We start from the raw sequence: 21,881 nt of genomic DNA, 5'->3' as shown, positions 1-21,881 counted from the left end.
ACTTGGCTTCACTTCGAAGAGACCAAGCGAAATGATTACTTGCGCGCTCTGCTTGCGCAAGTAATTAGAAGAGCCTGGGGGGTTTTTTTTCTTTTTAAAATGGAAACAGTAAAAACTCAACTAACTCAAAAAATATCTAATTTTAAAGAATAGACCAAATACGTAAACCTATATCCCAACGCTAAACCTAAACCTCACAGGAAGCCATGCACAAGCTAGTCATAAAACCTGCCACTGGCTAATTGAGGAGCCAATAGCCATGGGGTGAATTAACCCTAAACAAAGCCTAATAAGGCTATATAAACAAATCCTAAAACAATAGGGTAAACTTAAACTCTGGGATAAACTGGAGAAAATCTAAGAGTGGTTAGATCAGGCTTCCTTCAGATACATGGCGAATGCACTCCTTCCTTGCATTGTGCTTACATACGTAAGTAAGTACAATATGCACTGAAGTCCCCTCAGTCAAGCCCCGCCACTCTTGGACCTCTCTCTCGCTCACTCACTGCCTTGCTCTCTCCCACAATGTTAATGTTAAGTTAGTAAAGTTACACCTATTTTGTGTAAATAACATGGTAAAATGTGCAGCATTGGGAGGTAAAGGGGAGACACTTTAATTGTGAAGGGACGACAGGATGAGGAAAGGTGTTGTTGCTAATTGTCGAGAGTAATGGCTGCGTGTGATATTGAACAGTCAAACTATTCGTATCAATATATATGGCTGTATCAACAAAATAATTATGTCATAGGTATATGGGGGCCTATAACAAAATACATACATAAATGGATGCACCTGGGACGTATCCTCAGTGATGTATCCCAAGGTCATCGGGGTTTCGGGTCTCGCAACATCATACCCCTCACTCAGGTGACCCAGCCGGGAGTGATCAAGTCCCGACTTACGTCCCAGTAGCTACCCTCGATAAGTCCCATTAGGGAAAAACCAGGGCCACACAATCCGTTCCTCCTGAACTACTCTGCCGGGACTGGGAGGTACCATTCTGGCACATGGAAGGACTAGGCTCTGTGGGTTGACACCTGTCCGGGCCCCTCCTACGTCTCACAAGGTCCACTCCTGCTCTCACCAGGTCAGGCCCTGTGCGTTGCACCAGACTCCCAGCACCAGGCACTTCATTCAGGAATGGTGGATTCTCAAGCCGCAACGGTTCCGCAGGCTCCACCTTGCCCTTGGTGGTGCCGCAGGCTCCGCTTGAGGCTTGCATGGCCCTCCTAAAGGCCTCACCGTGGGTTTGTTAGGCTTCTTCCTCACGGAAGACACAGGCTGGGGCGCCAACCCATACTGCTCCCGGGTGCCGTCTAATTTCCGGCTGCCACCCGTCTCTCCGGTGGTCTTGATTTGGTCTTGAAACGGGCCTCCAGATTCCTAAGGCCGCCCCTTCCTAGGCCATAGTAGACTATACCTATAGACCATACATGGGCAACTGCCGGCCCGGGGGCCACATGCGGCCCTCACCAGCATGTAATGCGGCCCTCGGGTTAATATCCGAACATTGATATATTATTGATTTCAGCTAATTACTAGTATTAAAAGGTTATTGTCTAGTTTTCTTTATGTCCAATGTATTTGTATTTCATTCATAAGGTTAACATAACTATAACTAAATGCATTTGAAAAAAAAAAAAAAAAGTAACTTCAGGATTCCAATAAAAAAAAATGGAAAACAAAAAAGAAATCAGGATAAACATGGACACTTTTTATCTCTTGGTACTGGACAGGACTATTATCTTGATACGGTGACAGACTGACTGTAACTAAAGGACACTTTATTCCTTTTTACCTTCCATAACCGAAAAAGAAAGATCACACTCATCATAATGTGATGTGTGATTTTAAGAGCGGAATGAATGTGATGTGACATTCCGTGCTCAACCAATCAAATCATCACTGTGAAAATAATAATAATAATAATGAATTGCATTTTTATAGCTCAGTGCTCAAAGCGCTTTACAATGGTTCATTCATTCATACATTGGGAGGTGAAGCGGCGAACAGTCGACGCCAGCGTCCTCACTCCCCACATTCACACACCAATGGTGGCGAGCTCACACCGAACAATCCATTGGAGGCAATGTAGGGTTCAGTGTCTTGCCCAAGGACATGTAGACAGGAGGAGCCGGGATTCGAACTGCCGACCCACGGATCATTGGACGACCTGCTCTACCTGCTGAGCCACAGCCGCCCACAGACACACAAACACACAAAGCTGCATGGCATAGGAGGGGCCGGTGCCCCTCAAAAAAAAAGAAAATCACATCTGTGTGTGTCAAACAACAGTTCGACACGAAAAGGCCTTCCGTTCAAAGTTTGTTTAGTAAACGCATTGACAATGAAGGGAACATTTACGCCATAATGTGTCGTTTACGTCATATTGTCACTTTCTTGTTAATGGCGTTTAATGTTTGTGTTGGCACCGTTTGTTTTACATCACCTAATCAACATGACTGAGTTAGACTTTAATATATTAGCACCCCTCACTTCACACGGGTGTGATTTTTAGTATTTATATTTCCTTCTTTATCGTAGGCGTCGTCGGGTTGTATTGTTGGTTGTCATGGCTGCCAGTTCCCACCTGATGTCGTGTGTGAGCTCCGACTGCTCCAGACCGTACTGAATAACTGCTAGCTTACATAATGTCTTGAGGCTAGGATTGAAGTCTAAGACATACAGGTCATCAGGGTTGGTGTTTCCTCCAAAGAGGAAGGTACGATCTCCCACCATGCAGCATGCAGCAGCATATGTCGCATCTCGGACCCGGACCTTTCCCTTGGGCTCAACCCAGGGCTTCTTCCAAGAGAAGGTCTCTGGACTGAATTTCCACACATCATTATTGTCCCAGCCACCAAATATGTACATCTCTCCATTGTAGGTAAATGCTGAATGATAGCAGCGGCGTGCTTCTGGATGAGGCTGTGGGGATGGTGTTCTCAGCCAGAGGTTGGTCTCTGTGTCAAACACTCTGAGGAGGTCGTACTGGTCCCCATAGTCCCCAAATACAAACATCTTTGTCCCGATGATGGTGGCAGAGTAAAAGTATGTAGTAGGTTGAGTTCCTCTGGTGTTAATTAAAGTCCAGACCATTGTGCTGGTGTCCAACTTGTAAATGTCAGTAGTCCATCCAGTCAGCATGGTGAATCCTCCATGTATAAACATGACCTTCTCCAACACACAGGCTGAGTGGTTGTACCTCTCCTCTGGAACAATGCCAGAAACCCTGGGTTTGAACCATCTGTAGGCGTCAACACCAAATGCATAAAGCACATTGCAGTAAGGTCTCCCTCCCCAGATGTAGACTATATCTTCAACCAGCACAGCTGTGTGGCCAGAGCGCCTGGATGGAACCTCTAGGTGGCGTCCTCCTCCTCTTCCTGGGGTCAGCTTCCTCCAGCATAAAGACACTGTGTTGAAGACGTGAACATCAATGGGATCACTGTCTCCTCCAAAGCAGTACAGCTTGTCCTGCAGCACCACTGCTGCATGGTGACATCTCTCTGCTCCTCCTTTCAGACGGACGGTCCAGCCGATCATTCTAACGTCAGGTTGTTCTTGCTTCTCTGTCCCACAATGTAGTTATGTCTCTCCGTCTCTGTCCCAGAATGCAGTTCTGTCAACCACACGCTATCTCTACATATATCTATAGTGGTACAAACGTCATGTGACGCCTCTGGCCAATCCGTGAAGCCGGTGTGTTGCGTCAGCCAGACATACAGTAGTCTATCTGTGTCCGTCACTCAGGGAAAAGGCTATTCATTTCAATAGAAGTTTCTCAGTGGCGTTTTGAAGCACCCGGAAGACTGCCGGAAGTATAATTATAACTCAATGGCTCGAGCGAGCGGAAGTTTATGTGACAGAGCAGCCTCTGTCAGACTAATATATGCTGTTCTACAATACATGTTCATTGTATTGTTTCTGTATGGTATGTGTAACAGGTTGATTCTCAGTCCCACAGAAGGTGCACATTCGGCTGTGACATGTGAATTAATATACTTGTGTTTATCTATGCAGATGCTGTAGTTGGGAAGCTGCCTTGATGGCCTGAAGAGAGCTCTGATTGCTTGTGTTGTGATTCGCTGACTGCTTAGCCAGGGGTGGAGTCAGGAGTCTATATAGAGGGGAAATGGCTCAGTAGAGAGTGTGCTGCCATGGGGAGAGGTTGACACCAGTACCTCTCTGTTCACAGTTAAGTTGTTTGAGTTGTTTTGAGTTCTTTATTTTCTTTATTACTCACTATGTTGTCCAGGCCTGGAACTTAATTAAAAACGTATCTTCACCTGCAAGTCTGCCTCATGTCCAATATGTCATTTTAAAGGTTTTATTACTGACAAAACAGCCGATCCACAATCCCACTTGATAACAGTTTAGCCTAGCCTAGCCTCCGGACCTCAACTTTTAGGTCCGGGCTGACGCACATGACGTCATGAACGTCCATCCACCTCCATTAAAGTGCTGCAGTTCCACATTTTGCCAGTAGACAGATTGGTGTCTATGCCATATCTGGGCAACTGGCGGCTCGGGGGAACACATGCCACCCCCACCATCACGTAATGCGGCCCTCAGGTTAATATCTGAACATTGACAACTTATTGATTTCAGTTAATTACTATAGTATTGCAATGTTATTGTCTTCTCTTTTTTTATGTCCAATGTATTTGTATTTAATTCATAAAGTTATAACATAACTATAACTAAATAAATCCAGATCAAAATTTTACTTCAGGATTCCAATTTAAAAATAGCAAAAGAAAATATTCAGGATTTCAATTCAAATATATAGCAAAAATAGCTGATCTACAAGCTCAAAACACGTCGCAGTGCGGCACATTTTGGGCTTGTAGATCAGCTATTTTTGCTACGACATTAATATGCAATGTGGCCCCACTGGAGTGAGTGTGGAAATATTGTGGCCCTCTCTATGGTCAAAGTTGCCCACCCCTGATATATATTATAATATAACATCCATAATGTTGTAACACCAAGTTAGGAGCGCTTGGGAGGATAACAGACTGACCGATCCACTTTATTGCACAACAGGAGCGGTACGTAGGTTCCCAACAGGCATCACCTTAGTAGTCAGAAGGAAAAAAAAGCTCAACCACTGCTGGGTGTTTTCTGTAGAGGTGTTTTACCTCTCTGTATCACCCAGAAGCCTCATGGGATAAAAAAAAACACTATAAAGAAACAAATCACTCTAGCCTAGTTGCGTTATTAGAGCCTATAGTTGCGTTATTCTAGAAGCTTTGTTAAACATTTTAAATTATCCTTCGGATAATAGTAGGAACCTTTTTTAATTTATTCTACATCTTTTACACTTTTAAAAAGATATTGCTTTTTATTTGACGACGTGTTTGATGCAACATCCACCATAGTTGATGAACCACATGGCTACTGGTACATTGTGCATATACCCTTTTTATCAGCTAAACAGCTACTGTACATGCTTTTGCCACTAGAGGGATGTCATAAAAAGTATGAATATTTTATATATGGTGAGACAGGTGTGAATAAATACTGCCATGTACAGGCAGTATGCTTTATGCATAAAGGTCATCATTGTTATCTTCATTATAAACTTGGCCAGTACCAGTACCTCCTGATGCTTGGTTTGTAACGCTGCCTTCTGTGGCTCTGGAGGGAAACCTGAAGGAGCCAAAACCACGACTCTGCTGCAGTGTCTGTGCGAACATTCTATATTTGCGGACGTCATTGTCACTTACGGAACGACGAGCAAAGCTCATGGCCTCTTCAAAGTGCTCCTTCCTGAGCTCGGGCACAGGGTCGCTGTCCTCTACTTCCATAGCTGATGGGTGGGTCTCCCTCTCCCTCTCTCTGCGAATCTCATTCTCAATGTTCTCTCTGATGGCCAGCTTACACGCCCGCTGGCAGATCTCTGTGAGGTCAGCTCCTGAGAAGCCGTTGGTCATCTTGGCCAGGAAGTCGATGTCCACATCCTTGCTGATGGGGCTCTTACGAAGGGTGGCCTTGAAGATGTTGATCCTGCTCTTCTCGTCGGGCAGGGGGATGTAGATGAGCTGGTCCAGACGGCCAGGTCTCAGGATGGCGGGGTCAATGATGTCAGGTCTGTTGGTGGCTCCAATGATGAAGACGTTCTTCTTGCTGTTCATGCCGTCCATCTCCGTGAGCATCTGGTTGATGACACGATCTGCTGCACCACCAGCATCTCCAGCGCTGCCACCGCGTGCCTTGGCTACTGAGTCCAGCTCATCGAAGAACAGGACACAAGGGGCCGCCTGGCGAGCCTTGTCAAAGATCTCTCTCACGTTGGCCTCAGACTCGCCGAACCACATAGTGAGCAACTCAGGTCCTTTGATGGAGATGAAGTTAGCCTGGCATTCGTTAGCAATGGCCTTGGCCAGCAGGGTCTTACCACAACCGGGTGGTCCGTAGAACAGCACACCCTTTGATGGAGTCATGCCAAACTTTAGGAACTTGTCTGGGTGTTCCACTGGATACTGTACCAGCTCCTGCAGCTCCCTCTTGACATCAGCCAGACCTCCAATGTCTTCCCAGCTGACGTTGGGAACTTCGACCACTGTCTCCCTCAGTGCTGATGGGTTGCTCTGGGTCAGTGCCCATTTGAAGTCATCCATGGTGACACAAAGGGAGTTCAGGAGTTCAGCATCAATGGTGTCATCCTCCAGGTCAATCAGGTCCATCTTCTTTCTGATGGCCTGCAGAGCTGCTTCAGAGCAAAGAGCAGCCAGATCTGCACCCACGTGCCCATGGGTCTCATTGGCCACCCGTTCAATGTCAACATCATCAGCCAGCTTCATGTTCTTGGTGTGAATCTGGAGGATCTCCAGTCTGCCTGTTGCATCAGGGATTCCAATGTCCACCTCCTTATCAAAACGCCCATATCTCCTAAGAGCTGTGTCAATGCTGTTGGGCCTGTTGGTGGCAGCCATGACAATGACATGAGTTCTCTGCTTCAGACCATCCATCAGGGTGAGAAGCTGAGATACGATGCGTCTCTCCACTTCTCCGTGAGTCTTGTCTCTCTTGGGGGCGATGGAATCAAGCTCATCAATGAAGATGATGGCTGGGGCATTCTTCTCTGCTTCCTCAAAGGCCTTTCTCAAGTTACTCTCACTTTCTCCAGCCATCTTACTCATGATTTCAGGGCCATTTATAAGGAAGAAGAAGGCTCCAGTTTCATTTGCTACAGCTCTAGCCAGCAGGGTCTTTCCTGTTCCAGGGGGTCCATACAGTAGGATACCACGTGGTGGCTTGACTCCAATTGCCTTGAACAACGCAGGGTGTCTAAGAGGCAGCTCCACCATCTCTTTGATCAGCGCAAGCTGCTTCCTCACTCCTCCAATGTCATCATAGCCAACCTCATTCAGGGACTCCTCCTCATCATCTCTCTTGATGGGTTCCCCTTCACAGTGGATGGCTGTTTCCTGTGCAACAATGCAGCAGGGGGAGGGATCAGTCTCAATTACTTTGAACTCCACAGCACGCATGCCACCCCTGACCAGAAAGATGTCGCCTTTATGAATGGGCCTGTAAGCCTGTTCGAAGTAAGGCTTGAGGTAGGGCTCAAACAGATCTCCAGTAATCCCTGCTACTGTGTCATCTATTGGGAGAACATGGATTCGCTGTCCATATTTCACATCAGGAATCGCATGCATGCTGATGATATCACCCAGACGGACCCTCAGATTGTTGCGGACAACCCTGTTCATGCAAACCTTTTCATCAGAACAGTTTTCCCCATTAAGAACTATCGCAACAGTCTCTCTCCTTTTCTTCCCCTTCAGCAGCACTGTGTCTCCTCTGAACATGCCCAGCTCATCCATCTTGGACTGAGAGACATAGACCACACTATTGTCATCATTGACACAGTCATCAGCGACCAGTCTATTGGGCCTGTTCTTCCTTTTTAGAATGGCAGTGGAAAGATGATCATCATTGGATTCCCCTACTGAGGCCATGGTCAACCACCTAGATTAATATATTTAACTAATAAAGAAGCAATACCTTAATCCTTCAAGCTCTTGGTCTAACATTAGCTGATTTATATATGTATATATACCAGAGCTATGGTCTATTGGTCACACACAACACAAACCGTTGCTACGCTCGTTGAATAATGCCACGTATTCACCTATGAGTGTCTTGAATCAGCTTGGACACTGGACGTTAACATCTGCACATATTTCTCTCTTATATGGCACTGGATATGAATTTAGATTCCATCTTCCTGACAAAACAGTTCAAATGGTATAACCTAACCATTATTGGTACATCACTGACAGTTAATTTACTTGAAACTTGGCATCGAATCAGACTACTCTGACTGGGAAGTCGGTCCAATCAGCAGATCTCCCCAAAATGTTGATAAATCCACAAATCCCCTTATATGGAGTACCCTGATGTCATTATTATGATGGCTAACATCATAGACTGGCCTGGTCTCCATATATGGGCATACCTCACACAGAACTCCACATATGCATAAAAAAGACACAGACGGGTACAACGGGGTACTCTGACAACAGGTACAATGGGTATTGCGTATACCCGAGTTGGGTATGCACTATGCACCGAACTTGCATCGTTCCCGAGTAACACATGCAGTCAGTCTTTCCAGACGACTTGAGCATCTTAGTCACATAGCTCAGTTACATTGTCATGATAGTTTGCTAAAATAGATCAGTGCCTCATTACTGTTGCTTTCTTTCACCATCAGAAAGTAGAACAGCCTCCCCTGTGCCATCATTATAAGAGATCTCATGTTTCTAAAGTAAATGAAGTGTTCTGTTAATACATTTGAACTATAAAGGCCAGCTCTCTTTAGTCAAATATTGATGGGGAGACTATTTTACCATTGACTTGAGCAAAACAAATTTCCCTTGTGGATAATAAAGACATCTAATCTAATCTAATCTTTGTTCTATTCAAGATATTTTAGGAAATAGTGAGTGCTCTATCGGCATACAGGTGGTGTAATCTTCTGTCATGGCACAGGAACAATATTCTGGTGGTGGGGATGGTTTGGATGGGGGTTGGGTGTTTGCCCGGCCAAAGCAAGTAACAGGAATCACACTGGGCACACACACACAGACATGCGCACATCTATGACGTCAGTCAGTGTGTCTGCCTATTTACTGTATGTACTGTACTCACCATTGCCAGGGCTATTGTGCGGTGGTGAAATAGACACAAAGTACCTGTATGACAATTTATGAGGTTGGTTCTGTGATGTTAGGCACCTGTTGTCAAGAGTGCTTGATTCCAGTTTACTGATTGATTTTGGTACTTTCTACTGACAAAAAGTGGCTAGATGGCTCTGCTGGCCAATGGAGAGTGACGTCGCTACGTGGTGGCCAGCTTACTTCGGTGCAGCTCACTCACTCATAACATTGTGTCTATGGGGCATGTGCATTTTAAGTAACCATAACCAATTTTCAAACGGTTTGTCATAAACGCCAGAGACCGCTGCATACTTATATTCTTTTATATGACGTTCATACAAAAAAGCACGCCCGTGTGATATCAATGAGGGGTGCTCTTGTCATCGTGCATCAATTTATGTTGGACATTTGACATTGCTAAATAAGGTACATGAGGTGGTCCCTTATTATTCAATGTCAATTGCGTTTAATGTTTCGATGTTTAATTTATGTCATGTTTGGCGCGACGTCATTTCTCCGTTCATCATCAATGGCAAAACTTCAGACGGGCAGGGACAAAATGTGTTAATAATCCTGAATCATAGCCACGTTCATAACGTTTGTAATAAACCAACCCATTTGTAAATCCGTCAAGATTTGAGCGAGTTATGAGTATTTTTGTTTGAGCTATAGAACACGCAGCAAGATGGCCTCCGGGAGAACTACGTCGGAGACTCCGACTTGAGCCATCTAGCCTTCATGTCTATGTACATGACCACCATTTGAACTTATCTGTCCAAAGCCTTCCGCCAGGTCGAAGGCTCAACATAACAAATGTATTTTGCAAGGTTTGTAGCTTCTTTGTCATCAGTACTGTGACATCATCAGCACCGGTTGTCAGCCAGGGGACATAGCAGCCATGAAGGCCAGGGCCATCTAAAACATATCTGAAAAGTATACATGTATTCAAGAGACGCTCCATGTGGTCCCCAGCTGAGCTATTGATAGTTATAATGGATCCATAGGGATGCCTGTAACTCAGAGAGTGGAACCAAATGGCTCTATGTGTGTACACTCTCTCAGGGTGAGGTTAATTAACACTAAGGATTTTACTTTTGTCTATCGAGCTCTATAGAGAAACAAATAAATAATACCAAATGGGGGTATGTGGTCTAATGCAGATCAAAGTGGGGGTCCTTGACATTAAAAAGCTGGAGCATCACTGAAGTACAGGAACATTCAAAACATTCTAAAAAAGAACTACCATGTGTAGCAAAAAGATCACTAAGAATAATAATAATAGAAAAATGCAAAACAAATGTGAAAAAAACTATATAAATGCACGGTATCCAGAAAGAAAAGTACACTCACTACCTCTTATGAATTGGATACCCCTATTTAAAAAAATACTAAATAAAAAAACTTTGTTACAAGAGATGAGAAATCTTGGTACACAGGCATGAATATTGGTTAAGTGGATAAATGCAGTCTCAAAATCAAATCAATACAAAAAAGGAACACATGCAAGAAGCATGATCAAGCACAAAGTACTAAAAATGGTTAGAAAATGGTTAGATCGTGTATCCCATCTACAATTTAAAACATTTAGGAATTTAGCAGACACTCTTCATCCAAAGCGATGTACAAGTAACTGCAAGGTATCAGTATCACATACATCAAATGTAGGCAGTATAGTGCCTCAGTAAACTAGGATCACAGGTAAACCATGAACCTAGCTAGCATCAGTAACTAACTAACTAAAAGTATAACAATCAAAGCTATCTATCTGTACACTGAAACTATAGAACCCATGGGATACCATAACATGCTATCACAATTACATTTTAAAAATAAGTGTACATGGTCGTCAAAGCTAGGTCAAATGCCGGCAAAGGTGGAGTCTGAAGCGGTGAGTCCTCAGATTGCGGCAGAAAGTCGGGAGTGAATCTACAGTTTTAACTGCAATGGGGAGTTGTTCCCCAAGAAGGAAGAAGAGTCTGGGACATGTGGAGTGTTGTCCTCGATGTTTTAGGTAAGGTTCAGACAGCTTCCCTGTGTTAGCTGATCCGAGTGAGCGGGAGGGGTTGTAGGGTTGGATCAGACTTTGAAGGTACTAGGGTTGCTTTTGGTTGCGTTGTAGGCCAACATCAGAGTTTTGTACACTGAACGGGCAGCAACTGGGAGCCAATGGAAGGAGTGGAGAAGGGGGAGACAGTACTTGCTTGCCATTGTGCAGCAGTGTTTATCCATAAAGGTTGTCATCGTTATCTTCGTTGAAAAGAGGGCCGCTGCCCCCTGTAGCCCTGGTGGGGAACTTGAAGGAGCCGAAACCACGGCTCTGCTGCAGCGTCTGTGAGAACATTTCATATTTGCGGACGTCGTTGTCACTGACAGAACGACGAGCAAAGCGCATAGCCTCTTCAAAGTGGTCCTTCCTGAGCTCAGGCACGGGGTCTCGGTCTACTTCCATAGCTGAAGGGTATGTCTCCCTCTGCTTCTCTCTGCGAATGTCATTCTCAATGCTCTCTCTGATGGCCAGCTTACACGCCCGCTGGCAGATCTCTGTGAGATCAGCTCCAGAGAAGCCATTGGTCATCTTGGCCAGGAAGTCAATGTCCACATCCTTGCTGATGGGGCTCTTGCGAAGGGTGGCCTTGAGAATATTGATCCTGCTCTTCTCGTCGGGCAGGGGGATGTAGATGAGCTGGTCCAGACGGCCAGGTCTCAGGATGGCGGGGTCGATGATGTCAGGTCTGTTGGTGGCTCCAATGATGAAGACGTTCTTCTTGCTGTTCATGCCGTCCATCTCCGTGAGCATCTGGTTGATGACACGATCTGCTGCACCACCAGCATCTCCAGCGCTGCCACCCCGTGACTTGGCTACTGAGTCCAGCTCATCGAAGAACAGCACACAAGGGGCCGCCTGGCGAGCCTTGTCAAAGATCTCTCTCACGTTGGCCTCAGACTCGCCGAACCACATAGTGAGCAACTCAGGTCCTTTGATGGAGATGAAGTTAGCCTGGCATTCGTTAGCAATGGCCTTGGCCAGCAGGGTCTTACCACAACCGGGTGGTCCGTAGAACAGCACACCCTTTGACGGGGTCATGCCAAACTTCAGGAACTTCTCTGGGTGTTCCACTGGATACTGTACCAGCTCCTGCAGCTCCCTCTTGACATCAACCAGACCTCCAATGTCTTCCCAGCTGACGTTGGGAACTTCGACCACTGTCTCCCTCAGTGCTGATGGGTTGCTCTGACCCATGGCAAATTTAAAGTCTTCCATGGTGACAGCCAACGAGTTTAAGACTTCGGCGTCAATGGTGTCATCCTCCAGGTCAATCAGGTCCATCTTCTTTCTGATGGCCTGCAGAGCTGCTTCAGAGCAAAGAGCAGCAAGATCTGCACCCACGTGCCCATGGGTCTCATTGGCCACCCGTTCAATGTCAACATCATCAGCCAGCTTCATGTTCTTGGTGTGAATCTGGAGGATCTCCAGTCTGCCTGTTGCATCAGGGATTCCAATGTCCACCTCCTTATCAAAACGCCCATATCTCCTAAGAGCTGTGTCAATGCTGTTGGGCCTGTTGGTGGCAGCCATGACGATGACATGAGTTCTCTGCTTCAGACCATCCATCAGGGTGAGAAGCTGAGACACGATACGCCTCTCAATTTCTCCCTGAGTCTTCTCTCTCTTGGGGGCGATGGAATCAAGCTCATCAATGAAGATGATGGCTGGGGCATTCTTCTCTGCTTCCTCAAAGGCCTTTCTCAAGTTACTCTCACTTTCTCCAGCCATCTTACTCATGATTTCAGGACCATTGATAAGGAAGAAGAAGGCTCCAGTTTCATTTGCTACAGCTCTAGCCAGCAGGGTCTTTCCTGTTCCAGGGGGTCCATACAGTAGGATACCACGTGGTGGCTTGACTCCAATTGCCTTGAACAACGCAGGGTGTCTAAGAGGTAGCTCCACCATCTCTTTGATCAGCGCAAGCTGCTTCCTCACTCCTCCAATGTCATCATAGCCAACCTCATTCAGGGACTCCTCCTCATCCTCTCTCTTGATGGGTACCCCTTCACAATGGATGACTGTTTCCTGGGCCACAATGCAGTAGGGGGAGGGCTGAGTCTCTACCACTTTGAACTCCACAGCACGCATGCCACCCCGGACCAGGAAGATGTCGCCTTTGCGAATTGGTCTGAAAGCATCAAGGAAGTATGGCTTGAGGTAGACCTCAAACAGGTCTCCAGTGATGCCCTCTACAGTGTCATCTATTGGGAGCACATGGATTCTTTTGCCATATTTCACATCAGGAACCGGATGAATGCTGATGACATCCCCCAGACGGACCCTCAGATTGCTGCGGACAACCCTGTTCATACGGACCTTTTCATCAGAACAGGTGTCTTCAGAGAGAACAATGCAAACAGTCTCCCTCCTTTTCTTCCCCTTCATTAGCACAGTGTCTCCGCGGAACAGCTGCAGCTCATCCATTTTGGCCTGCGAGAGAGAGACCACGCTATTGTCTGAATTGACCGTTTCATCAACGATAAGTCTGTTGGGTCTTATCTTCTGTTTCAGAATGGCAGTGGAAAGATAATCATTGTCAGCTCCCCCTCCCAAGGCCATGGTCATACACCTGAATTATATTGTATATATTTATTTAAATATCTATAAATATAACTAAATTTGCCTGCAAATACTGTCCGCGTGGCTATATCACATCCCAGGTGTCGTCACACAAAACACGTCACACGTCACACAAACTGTATGCCAGCAGCGTGTCCATACAGTATGTCGTGACAGTATGTCCAGAATTGGCATACTGTAGCCCAAATCTTTTAATTTCAAGGACCCCCAAATTGACACTAATTAGCCCGCGGACCCCCATTTGAAAAGATATGCCAGAGATTCTCAACCCGTTTAATTTCAAGGACCCCCCAGTTTGGCATGGATTCGTCTACGGACCCCCATTTAATGGCATTTCTAACTCTGGGACCCCCGATTTATGTTGTAAAATCAATGTTAATTGAAGTCAGTGTTCAAATGGGGGTCCGTTTGGTACACTCTCAGAGATTCATAAGGGTCCATTTGGTTCCAAACTATGTAATGATTTAGCTGGGGACCCCCTGGGGAACCACTGTCATAGTGAGCTTGGACGCGGGGTTTTCTCATCTGCACACATTTCTATCTAAATGGCAATGATACCGAGTACTGTCACGATTACAAATTTAAGTTCATAATAAATAAGTCACATTAAAACATTTCTAATGATAACGAGAAGTTAACAACATTAATGGTACATCACTGCCAGTGGTTGTGTGCCAATCTGGAGGATTTCTCTGCTGTTTCCACTGCAGGTTGAACCCATTCACTGTAAGTGGGCCACAGAAATGTGTAGTAAATGCATGCCAATGTATAGCCTGTGTGCGTGTTCTCCAGCAGAGCATAATTACACATCCTGGATGAGACATAATGTCCATTGGTTGATTTACAGTTGGTTCCATTTTGTACAGCTGTCATGTAGTTACAAACATGTACGGTTCCATTTGGTTCCTATAATTGATTTTGCTGGGGAACACCTGGAACCCTTTCAAGGACCCCTGGGCCCTGGGGGTGCCCAGACCTCACTTCGAGAACCACTGATTTAACGGATGCATATAGTTTGTCCGGACACCAGCCACCAGACGCAGACAGTGAATGAAGGTTTTAAATGACTGACAAATCAATAGGTTCAAGGTTCAAGTTTATTTAGTGTCCCCGAAGGGCAAATTGGGTTGCAGCATAGACAGTACTTTAAACAATTAATGAAACAGTACAAACAAACAAACAGTTCACATAGCGGATACCAGAGTACAATAGGTGCACACAACCATTAAAGTGCAGGCGTTAAAGTGCTATGCGATAGGTCATAAAAGTGCATGGGCATAGACATAGGCACGAGATAAAACAGTAAAAAGTAAAAAAGTGCTTATCATAAGGTTATATCCTCGATCTACCCACACCCACAGCAGCATTCAGTGTGTGACAAAGGAATGTTTGTGCCTGTTTTTTGTGGCACAGGGGGCTCGCAAGCGAAGGCCTGATGGGAGAAGGATGTACTCTCCGTATAGTGGGTGAGCAGCATCAGATCGGATACACAGGGCTTTGTTAAGTACCTGTTTCTTAAAGATCTGGTCTAGGCCGTTCATTTGTGAGCCAATGATTTTAGAGGCCACTTTTACAATTTTCCTTAGGGAATTTTGTCTCTGATGCAGAGATTACCATACCAACAGATAATGGAGAAAGAAATGACGGACTCGATGTAGGCACTGTAAAACAGTTTCATCAGTCTTGTCGACATTGACAAAGGTGCCTACTTACATTGCCTACTTCCACATCAGAAACATCAACCGCCTTCGCCCCTCACTCACTCCCCACAGTACCGCAATCCTGGTTCATGCTCTCGTCACGTCCCGTCTGGATTACTGTAATTCCCTTCTTTTTGGTCTCCCCCACAAACTTCTCCATAAACTCCAACTGGTCCAGAACACTGCAGCACGTATCATCACCAGAACCCCTGTCATCAGTCACATCACCCCTGTTTTACACCAACTCCATAAAATCACGCATCGACTACAAGATCCTTCTCCATACTTTCAAGGCCATCCATAACCTCGCCCCCCCATACCTGTCTGACCTTGTCCACGTCAACATCCCCACCCGGTCTCTCAGGTCTGCCTCCTCCCTCACCCTGAAAGTCCTCCCAGCCCGTCTGTCCACCATGGGGTCAAGAGCCTTCAGCCGCTCTGCCCCTCACCTCTGGAACTCCCTCCCCCCTGACATCAGAAACATGGACTCTATCACCACTTTCCAAACCCACCTCAAAACCCACCTGTTTAGGCAGGCCTATGACCCTGCATGACCTGTGTCTTCTGCTGCAAGCTGTGTTTTTGTTCTGCTTTTAACTGTGTTTTTGTACTGTTTTTAACCTGTACGGCGACCTTGAGTGCCCTGAAAGGCGCCTTATAAATAAAATGTATTATTATTATTATTATTGAACTTAGCCAATTTCCTTAGGCAGTACAGGCGTTGTTGACCTTTTTTATGCATCACATCAGTATTTAATACAGACTATAGTAGTAAATAAATAGACAGAGTAGTTTGTAGCCTATATAATATTCTCTAAGACAAGTCCACTCACCTGTGACCCACTCAATGCCACCAAGTGACCAGGCTACAATAAACGTATAATACATAAAAAATAGAATAATTCAAGTGTGTATCACTAATGTAATGTGTGTGTCACTATTAGGCCTACTCAACTCAATTCTGAAGTGCAACACACAATAAATGTAGGTCAAATAGTCTCATTTAACTTTGTTACTGAGTAGTGAGTAATATGCTTTGTACTGCAGCATAATCAATCTCTCTGGCACTTAAAAACTATATGTCAATGAGCGTACACATTGCAAATCCTTATTTGGCCTTTACTAGGTTTCACCCCCCATTAATATCCATGTGAGCATTAGAGAAATTGTATGAAATCAAAATCACAAAAATCTAAACATGATCAAACTGGACCTGGGTAAACCCTTGGCCTACTCAATGCTCGTGGCAGAATTAAATGTTGTCCAGCAGGGAGAGTGGTTTTACCAGGAGGCTACAGTTCACTTACCTTTAGCTCCATTGAGAATAGATGAACATGAAACATCGCATGCAGTTCAAGCCATTCTCCACAAGAGGGCGCAGCGTTCCCTCAAATCTATGACCAGGAAAATAGGACATTCAGAATTTCATTCGAGGTGAAGTAATCACATAATAAAATAAAATAAATGAATATATTGACCTCATCTTTGCATCTCATACAGGAACATATATTGTTCACATGATGAATGTGAATTGATTGTATAGTGTTGTGTTATAGACCTGGCCTAGGGGTGCCAAGTATACAACAAAAATACATATACTCAAATGAAATATTAATTAATTTAAGTCATCAAAATTAAGAAATCAAACCAAATCAGGAGCAAACAGATGTGTGGAAATCAGTAGGCAGTGTAGTGCGTGTATGCATGAGTGAAATGTATGTGTGTGCGTGTTGAATGTATTGTAGGTATTGGATGGAGCCCGCACACCACAGGTATAAGAAAGATGTTCTTTATTGAAATACTGACAACGTTTCGATCTATTTGATCTTCATCAGGTCATGTGAACATACACAAAAGTTTGTACTTTTATACTAAGGGAGTGCCCCCATTAACCCATCACTGCAGGTGTGACACGTCAACCCTGAGTGAGTAGGTGGGGACCCAGACATATTGATGTAAATATAGTCTGTTCTAGTGCACTAATTAAAAAAAAAAAAAAAACATTTTAAAAAGACATACATATCTATACTCATTTCACCGGTACATCAAATAAAGATCTACTATCTACTAGGTCTGTGGGCTTAAATTACATTTCCAATGTTATTCCTTTTGTTGTATTGTTTTCCTTTTGTAAGGTAAAACTCTAGCAACTAAACTGAAAAGCAGGAAAATACTGATGTAAGAATAGATAAAGAACAATCAAGATAACAACCAAAGGAACTACATAAAGAAACCAAAACTATATAATACACACCAAAAGATATACATGAAACAACAACATATGCACCAGGTTGGATTTATTCAACGCAGGAGGCCACTTTTTAAAGCTTAGGACAGTACATTTTTTAACCATATTTTTTACTTTTTAAATAAAAATAAAAAAACTGTTGGAGAAGCAGAGCTTCACTCTAAACAAACCAAAAAAGGTTTCTACAGAAAGTGTCCAATTTCATCTTCCTGGTTTAGGCCCCTCGGCATCATGGTTTGAAGAGTATGAATGTGGTAACTTTCTCTTCTTAATAAAAGGTTATCAATGTTACCTCCCCTTCTTGGGGTTTTAACGTGTTCTATACCAATGTATCTCAGGGAGGAGACACTATGTTGTGCTTCAGCAAAGTGTAAGGCCACTGGACTGCGTTGATCCCTGGTGCGTATGTTGCTCCGGTGTTCAGCAATCTTGGTTTTGAGAGCTCTGGTGGTCTTTCCTACATAGGCGAGACCACAGGGACATGATATTAGATACACAACATTGTTTTGATTAAAGGAAATGAGCCCTCTAATCTTATTTATTTGTTCCCTGTGTGAGGGTGGTTATAGGTGGTGCACTTCGTAGTGAAATTGCACTGTGTGCAGGCTCCACATCTATAGTTCCCATCTGGGACATCTAGAAAAGTACCTTTTCTTAGGAGAGGTAGATCTGATTTTACTAATACATTTCTCAAATTTGGAGGACGTTTGTAAACCACCCTTGGGGGATCTTTGAATACATTACCTACTTGTGTGTGGGTCGGTACTTACTATATGCCAAAGTTTTTTAATGATGCTCTCGAGTTCCTTGCCAACAGGAGTGTTGAATGTATTAACAGAAATGTTGAAAAGAGTGCATGGTGGGAAAGGTGCAGGTCGAGAGCAAACTGAAAAGAGCAGAGCTGGGGAAGCAGGCATTTATAGGCGTCGACACCCGGACCCAGGTGCGAGCTGATCATCATGATTAGGCTCTGCTCCCCAATCCTATGGGACAGAGAACAGAAATGATTACAGATGGATTCCCTTCTTTGTCTGTCTCCAGCTCTAGTAGTTGTTGGACACAGGCCTCAGCGCAGTTATCTGAGGAGTAGTAGCCTATAGTAGCAATCTGGGCCTCAGTGCACTGGCTCTTGCCTTGATACAAGACGTATGACCCACGTATGATCCATCTGCACCTTGGTCTGCCCCGGGGTCTCCTCCCAGTGGGACGTGCATCGAGGACCTCCCTAGGGAGACGCTCGAGAGGCATCCTAACCAGATGCCCGAACCACCTAAGCTGGCTCGATCCTTTCCAGGCGAAGGAGCAGCGGCTCTACTCCGAGTCTCTCTCCTGTGTGACTGAACTTCTCACCCTATCTCTGAGGGAGATGCCAGCCACCCGTCGGAGAAAACTCATTTCGGCCGCTTGTATTCTCGACCTTATTCTTCCGGTCATGATCCACACTTTATGACCATAGGTGAGAGTAGGAACGAAGATTGCTCGGTAGAGAGAGAGCTTTGCCTTCTGGCTCAACTCTCTTTTCGTCACAGCAGTGTGGGCTATAGTGGGATGCGTATCGTTAATCTGGTTTATCTGAAGTTTCCATGAGGAAGATACTCACCCCCAGCAGATGATGAATATGCTCCTGCAAAACGCTACCATAATTGGAGCTGAAGCAAACTACAGTATTCTTCTCCATCTACCCTTTTCTTTGTTGGTGTACTGTACAATATTCTGCTGCCACTACAGGGGGTAACACCCCCAAATTGATTGATTGATTGATTGATTGATTGATTGATTGATTGATTGATTGATTGATTGATTACAATCTGTTTTTAAACATCCTTGTTTGTACCTGGAAAATATGTAAATTACTATAAATTTGTCTTTTATTTTTTGGCAACACTGAGCTGGAATTTATATAACCCTGCTGTATCCTCTTCCCAAGCACAATTCCTCATAGGCAGCTTTAAGCCCATGTTAACTCAAATAGTAGCCTACAGTGTTTTGCTCTGCATATAGACATTGTGACTGAGCAGCAAATAGTCTAAATTCTGTATGTCCCCCTTCTGTCTGTAATGCATACGTGGTGTAAACATTAATTAAAATAACTTTGGGAACAACAGTTGTAAGGTAATTTAACTTTTCAAAACAAGTGAGCGTTGCCGATCCATATAGGTCTCCTGTTTACAGTGTAGACATTGTAGAGTGAGGCAGCTTCGTGTATGTACAAGTACTTCTCCCAGACAAGACCTTCCCTGGACATGACGCTATAATACACGATATGTCACAGTGACTTACCCCCAATCCGACCCTTGATGGACGCACAGTGCCTACTCTGAGGCATTCGCTCCCATTTTCATAGACCTTGGTAGCCTATGACCCGACCAGGGAATCGAACCCCGACTGTCCACTCTCAAACCAAGAGATGGATTCAAAACAAGTGTTATTTGAAATGTCATTATTGTTCCTCTGCTCTGCTGTTCAACCGCTAGACATGTGTAAAATGTTGGGAGTTCATTCAGAGCTATGCCACCTGTAAAATGTTACTAGCCTAATGGAGGCGTGTATAAACTTAGGGGGGTTGATGCTATGCCCACCACGGGGCTCCAGTCAGAGAGCATGAAGAAGGTTGACACATTTGGCATTAATGGTTTTATATGAAGTTGAGTTTAGTTGATTGACAGACACAAAACTGGGGTCCTGTTGCATTAGTGCCCCAACAGATGCCTGAACTAAAGTTGGAAACTGGGTCCTATAGAATGACTAGAGGTTTTTATGTCCAAGTACCCCCAAACTGATACTTATTAGGTCGCAGACCCCCTTTTGAAAAGATTTGTTGTAACCTAATACTACTAGTGTATCTTCCATTGACGCCCTGGAACCTCCACGGACCTCACTTAAAGAACCAACTGGTATAAAGCTGTGCATGCCAGACTTGTCTACTCAAATGTAAACAAGAGCCGGTGGTAAGCTTTCATTTGTTTCATCAGAGGCTCAGTCCATTAAGTTAGAAGGAGCACTACAGGATATGAGAGCGCTGTTTAGAGGAGAATTCCTTCAAAGTCAACAATGGAAACAATGGTGGAAAAAGATGTTGTTTTTTCGGCTGTGGCAAAGTGTAGATAGATGTTTATATTTTCCGTGGCATGCACAAAAGCCCTTTGACCTGCACGTGAATGGTCAGGTGGAAACTCACACATGCAGACAAGCACACATGCATATACGCACGCACCCCCCCCCCCCCCCCCACACACACACACACACACACACACACACACACACAATGGGGACAATATAGCCTGAATTCCTGGATAAGAAATTCCTGGATAGGTTACAATGTAAATGATTGAAAACATATGTCCACTTCTGATTACCATTCATTTTACTGCATAAACCACTGAGAGGCTACACTGAATGAAAGCAGCCCATTATTCATGCTCACTCAAGTATTTCTGACCTTTTGATTCTGTTGGGGTGGTTGGTTCTTCAGATGCTTTTAGACTAGAGTAAATGAAAGCATGAGTAAATGTGGCTCTTTGTTTATGGAGACTGCATGGCCCTGGAGTTTATCAAATGGATAGCGGTTGGCATGTCACGAACACTAATGCCACATTCGTTTGCTGTTCATATTTGGGACCAAAAAACAGGAAAGTGACCTCTTAACCCATTTAGACCTGAGTTAAAAACATTCACTTTGAAAGAAGTGAATGTTTTTCAAAAATAGCAGACCTACAAGCTCGTAGCGCGCTATGAGCTTGTAGATCTGCTATTTTTCAATAGCTAAATTATAACATGTTTAAAACACCAAAAGGGGTTCCCGCCCAGACTGGGTTAACTGTGCAGAATGAGAAATATTTGGAAAAGAACAGTAATTTGTCTAAAAAAAAATGCCATTTCGTTCAGAGGGCCTGGTGCTTTATAACGGCCGTTATTGTTTTTAAAACTCATTTGTATCTCTAGAACGTGCTTAGATCCTGACATGTTACTTTCCATGTTTTCTCTCAATTCTTTGTACTTATTTTTAGCAACATTTTGACATCTGTGTGAATGGATTAGCGTGCCAGAAACACAAATCTGTCAAGTTCCTATCTCATCAATAATACTATGCTATTTTAGCGTCCGCTATTTCTGTCCACAAAGCCAGAAAGAG

General features: G+C 44.4%; 2 protein-coding genes across 2 annotated transcripts; both read right to left on the bottom strand.

Annotated features, from left to right (window-relative positions):
* Window positions 1-5,550: 5,550 nt before the first annotated feature.
* On the bottom strand, window positions 5,551-7,971 carry LOC308315243 (transitional endoplasmic reticulum ATPase-like; the record flags this gene model as incomplete). Its single annotated transcript, XM_080763120.1, has 1 exon — window positions 5,551-7,971. One exon carries the CDS (start codon window positions 7,969-7,971, stop codon window positions 5,551-5,553), a length of 2,421 nt encoding a protein of 806 aa, XP_080619246.1.
* Window positions 7,972-11,395: 3,424 nt separating this feature from the next.
* On the bottom strand, window positions 11,396-13,780 carry LOC308315244 (transitional endoplasmic reticulum ATPase-like; the record flags this gene model as incomplete). The annotated part of the gene is made up of 1 exon (XM_080763121.1): window positions 11,396-13,780. One exon carries the CDS (start codon window positions 13,778-13,780, stop codon window positions 11,396-11,398), a length of 2,385 nt encoding a protein of 794 aa, XP_080619247.1.
* Window positions 13,781-21,881: the final 8,101 nt, after the last annotated feature.

This window comes from Protomyctophum bolini, assembly GCF_963924005.1.
Source record: "Protomyctophum bolini genome assembly, chromosome: 5".
NCBI classification, from domain to species: Eukaryota; Metazoa; Chordata; class Actinopteri; order Myctophiformes; family Myctophidae; genus Protomyctophum; species Protomyctophum bolini.
The sequence above is the reverse complement of the archived record's forward strand: the minus strand, read 5'-3'. Positions and strand labels throughout refer to the sequence as shown.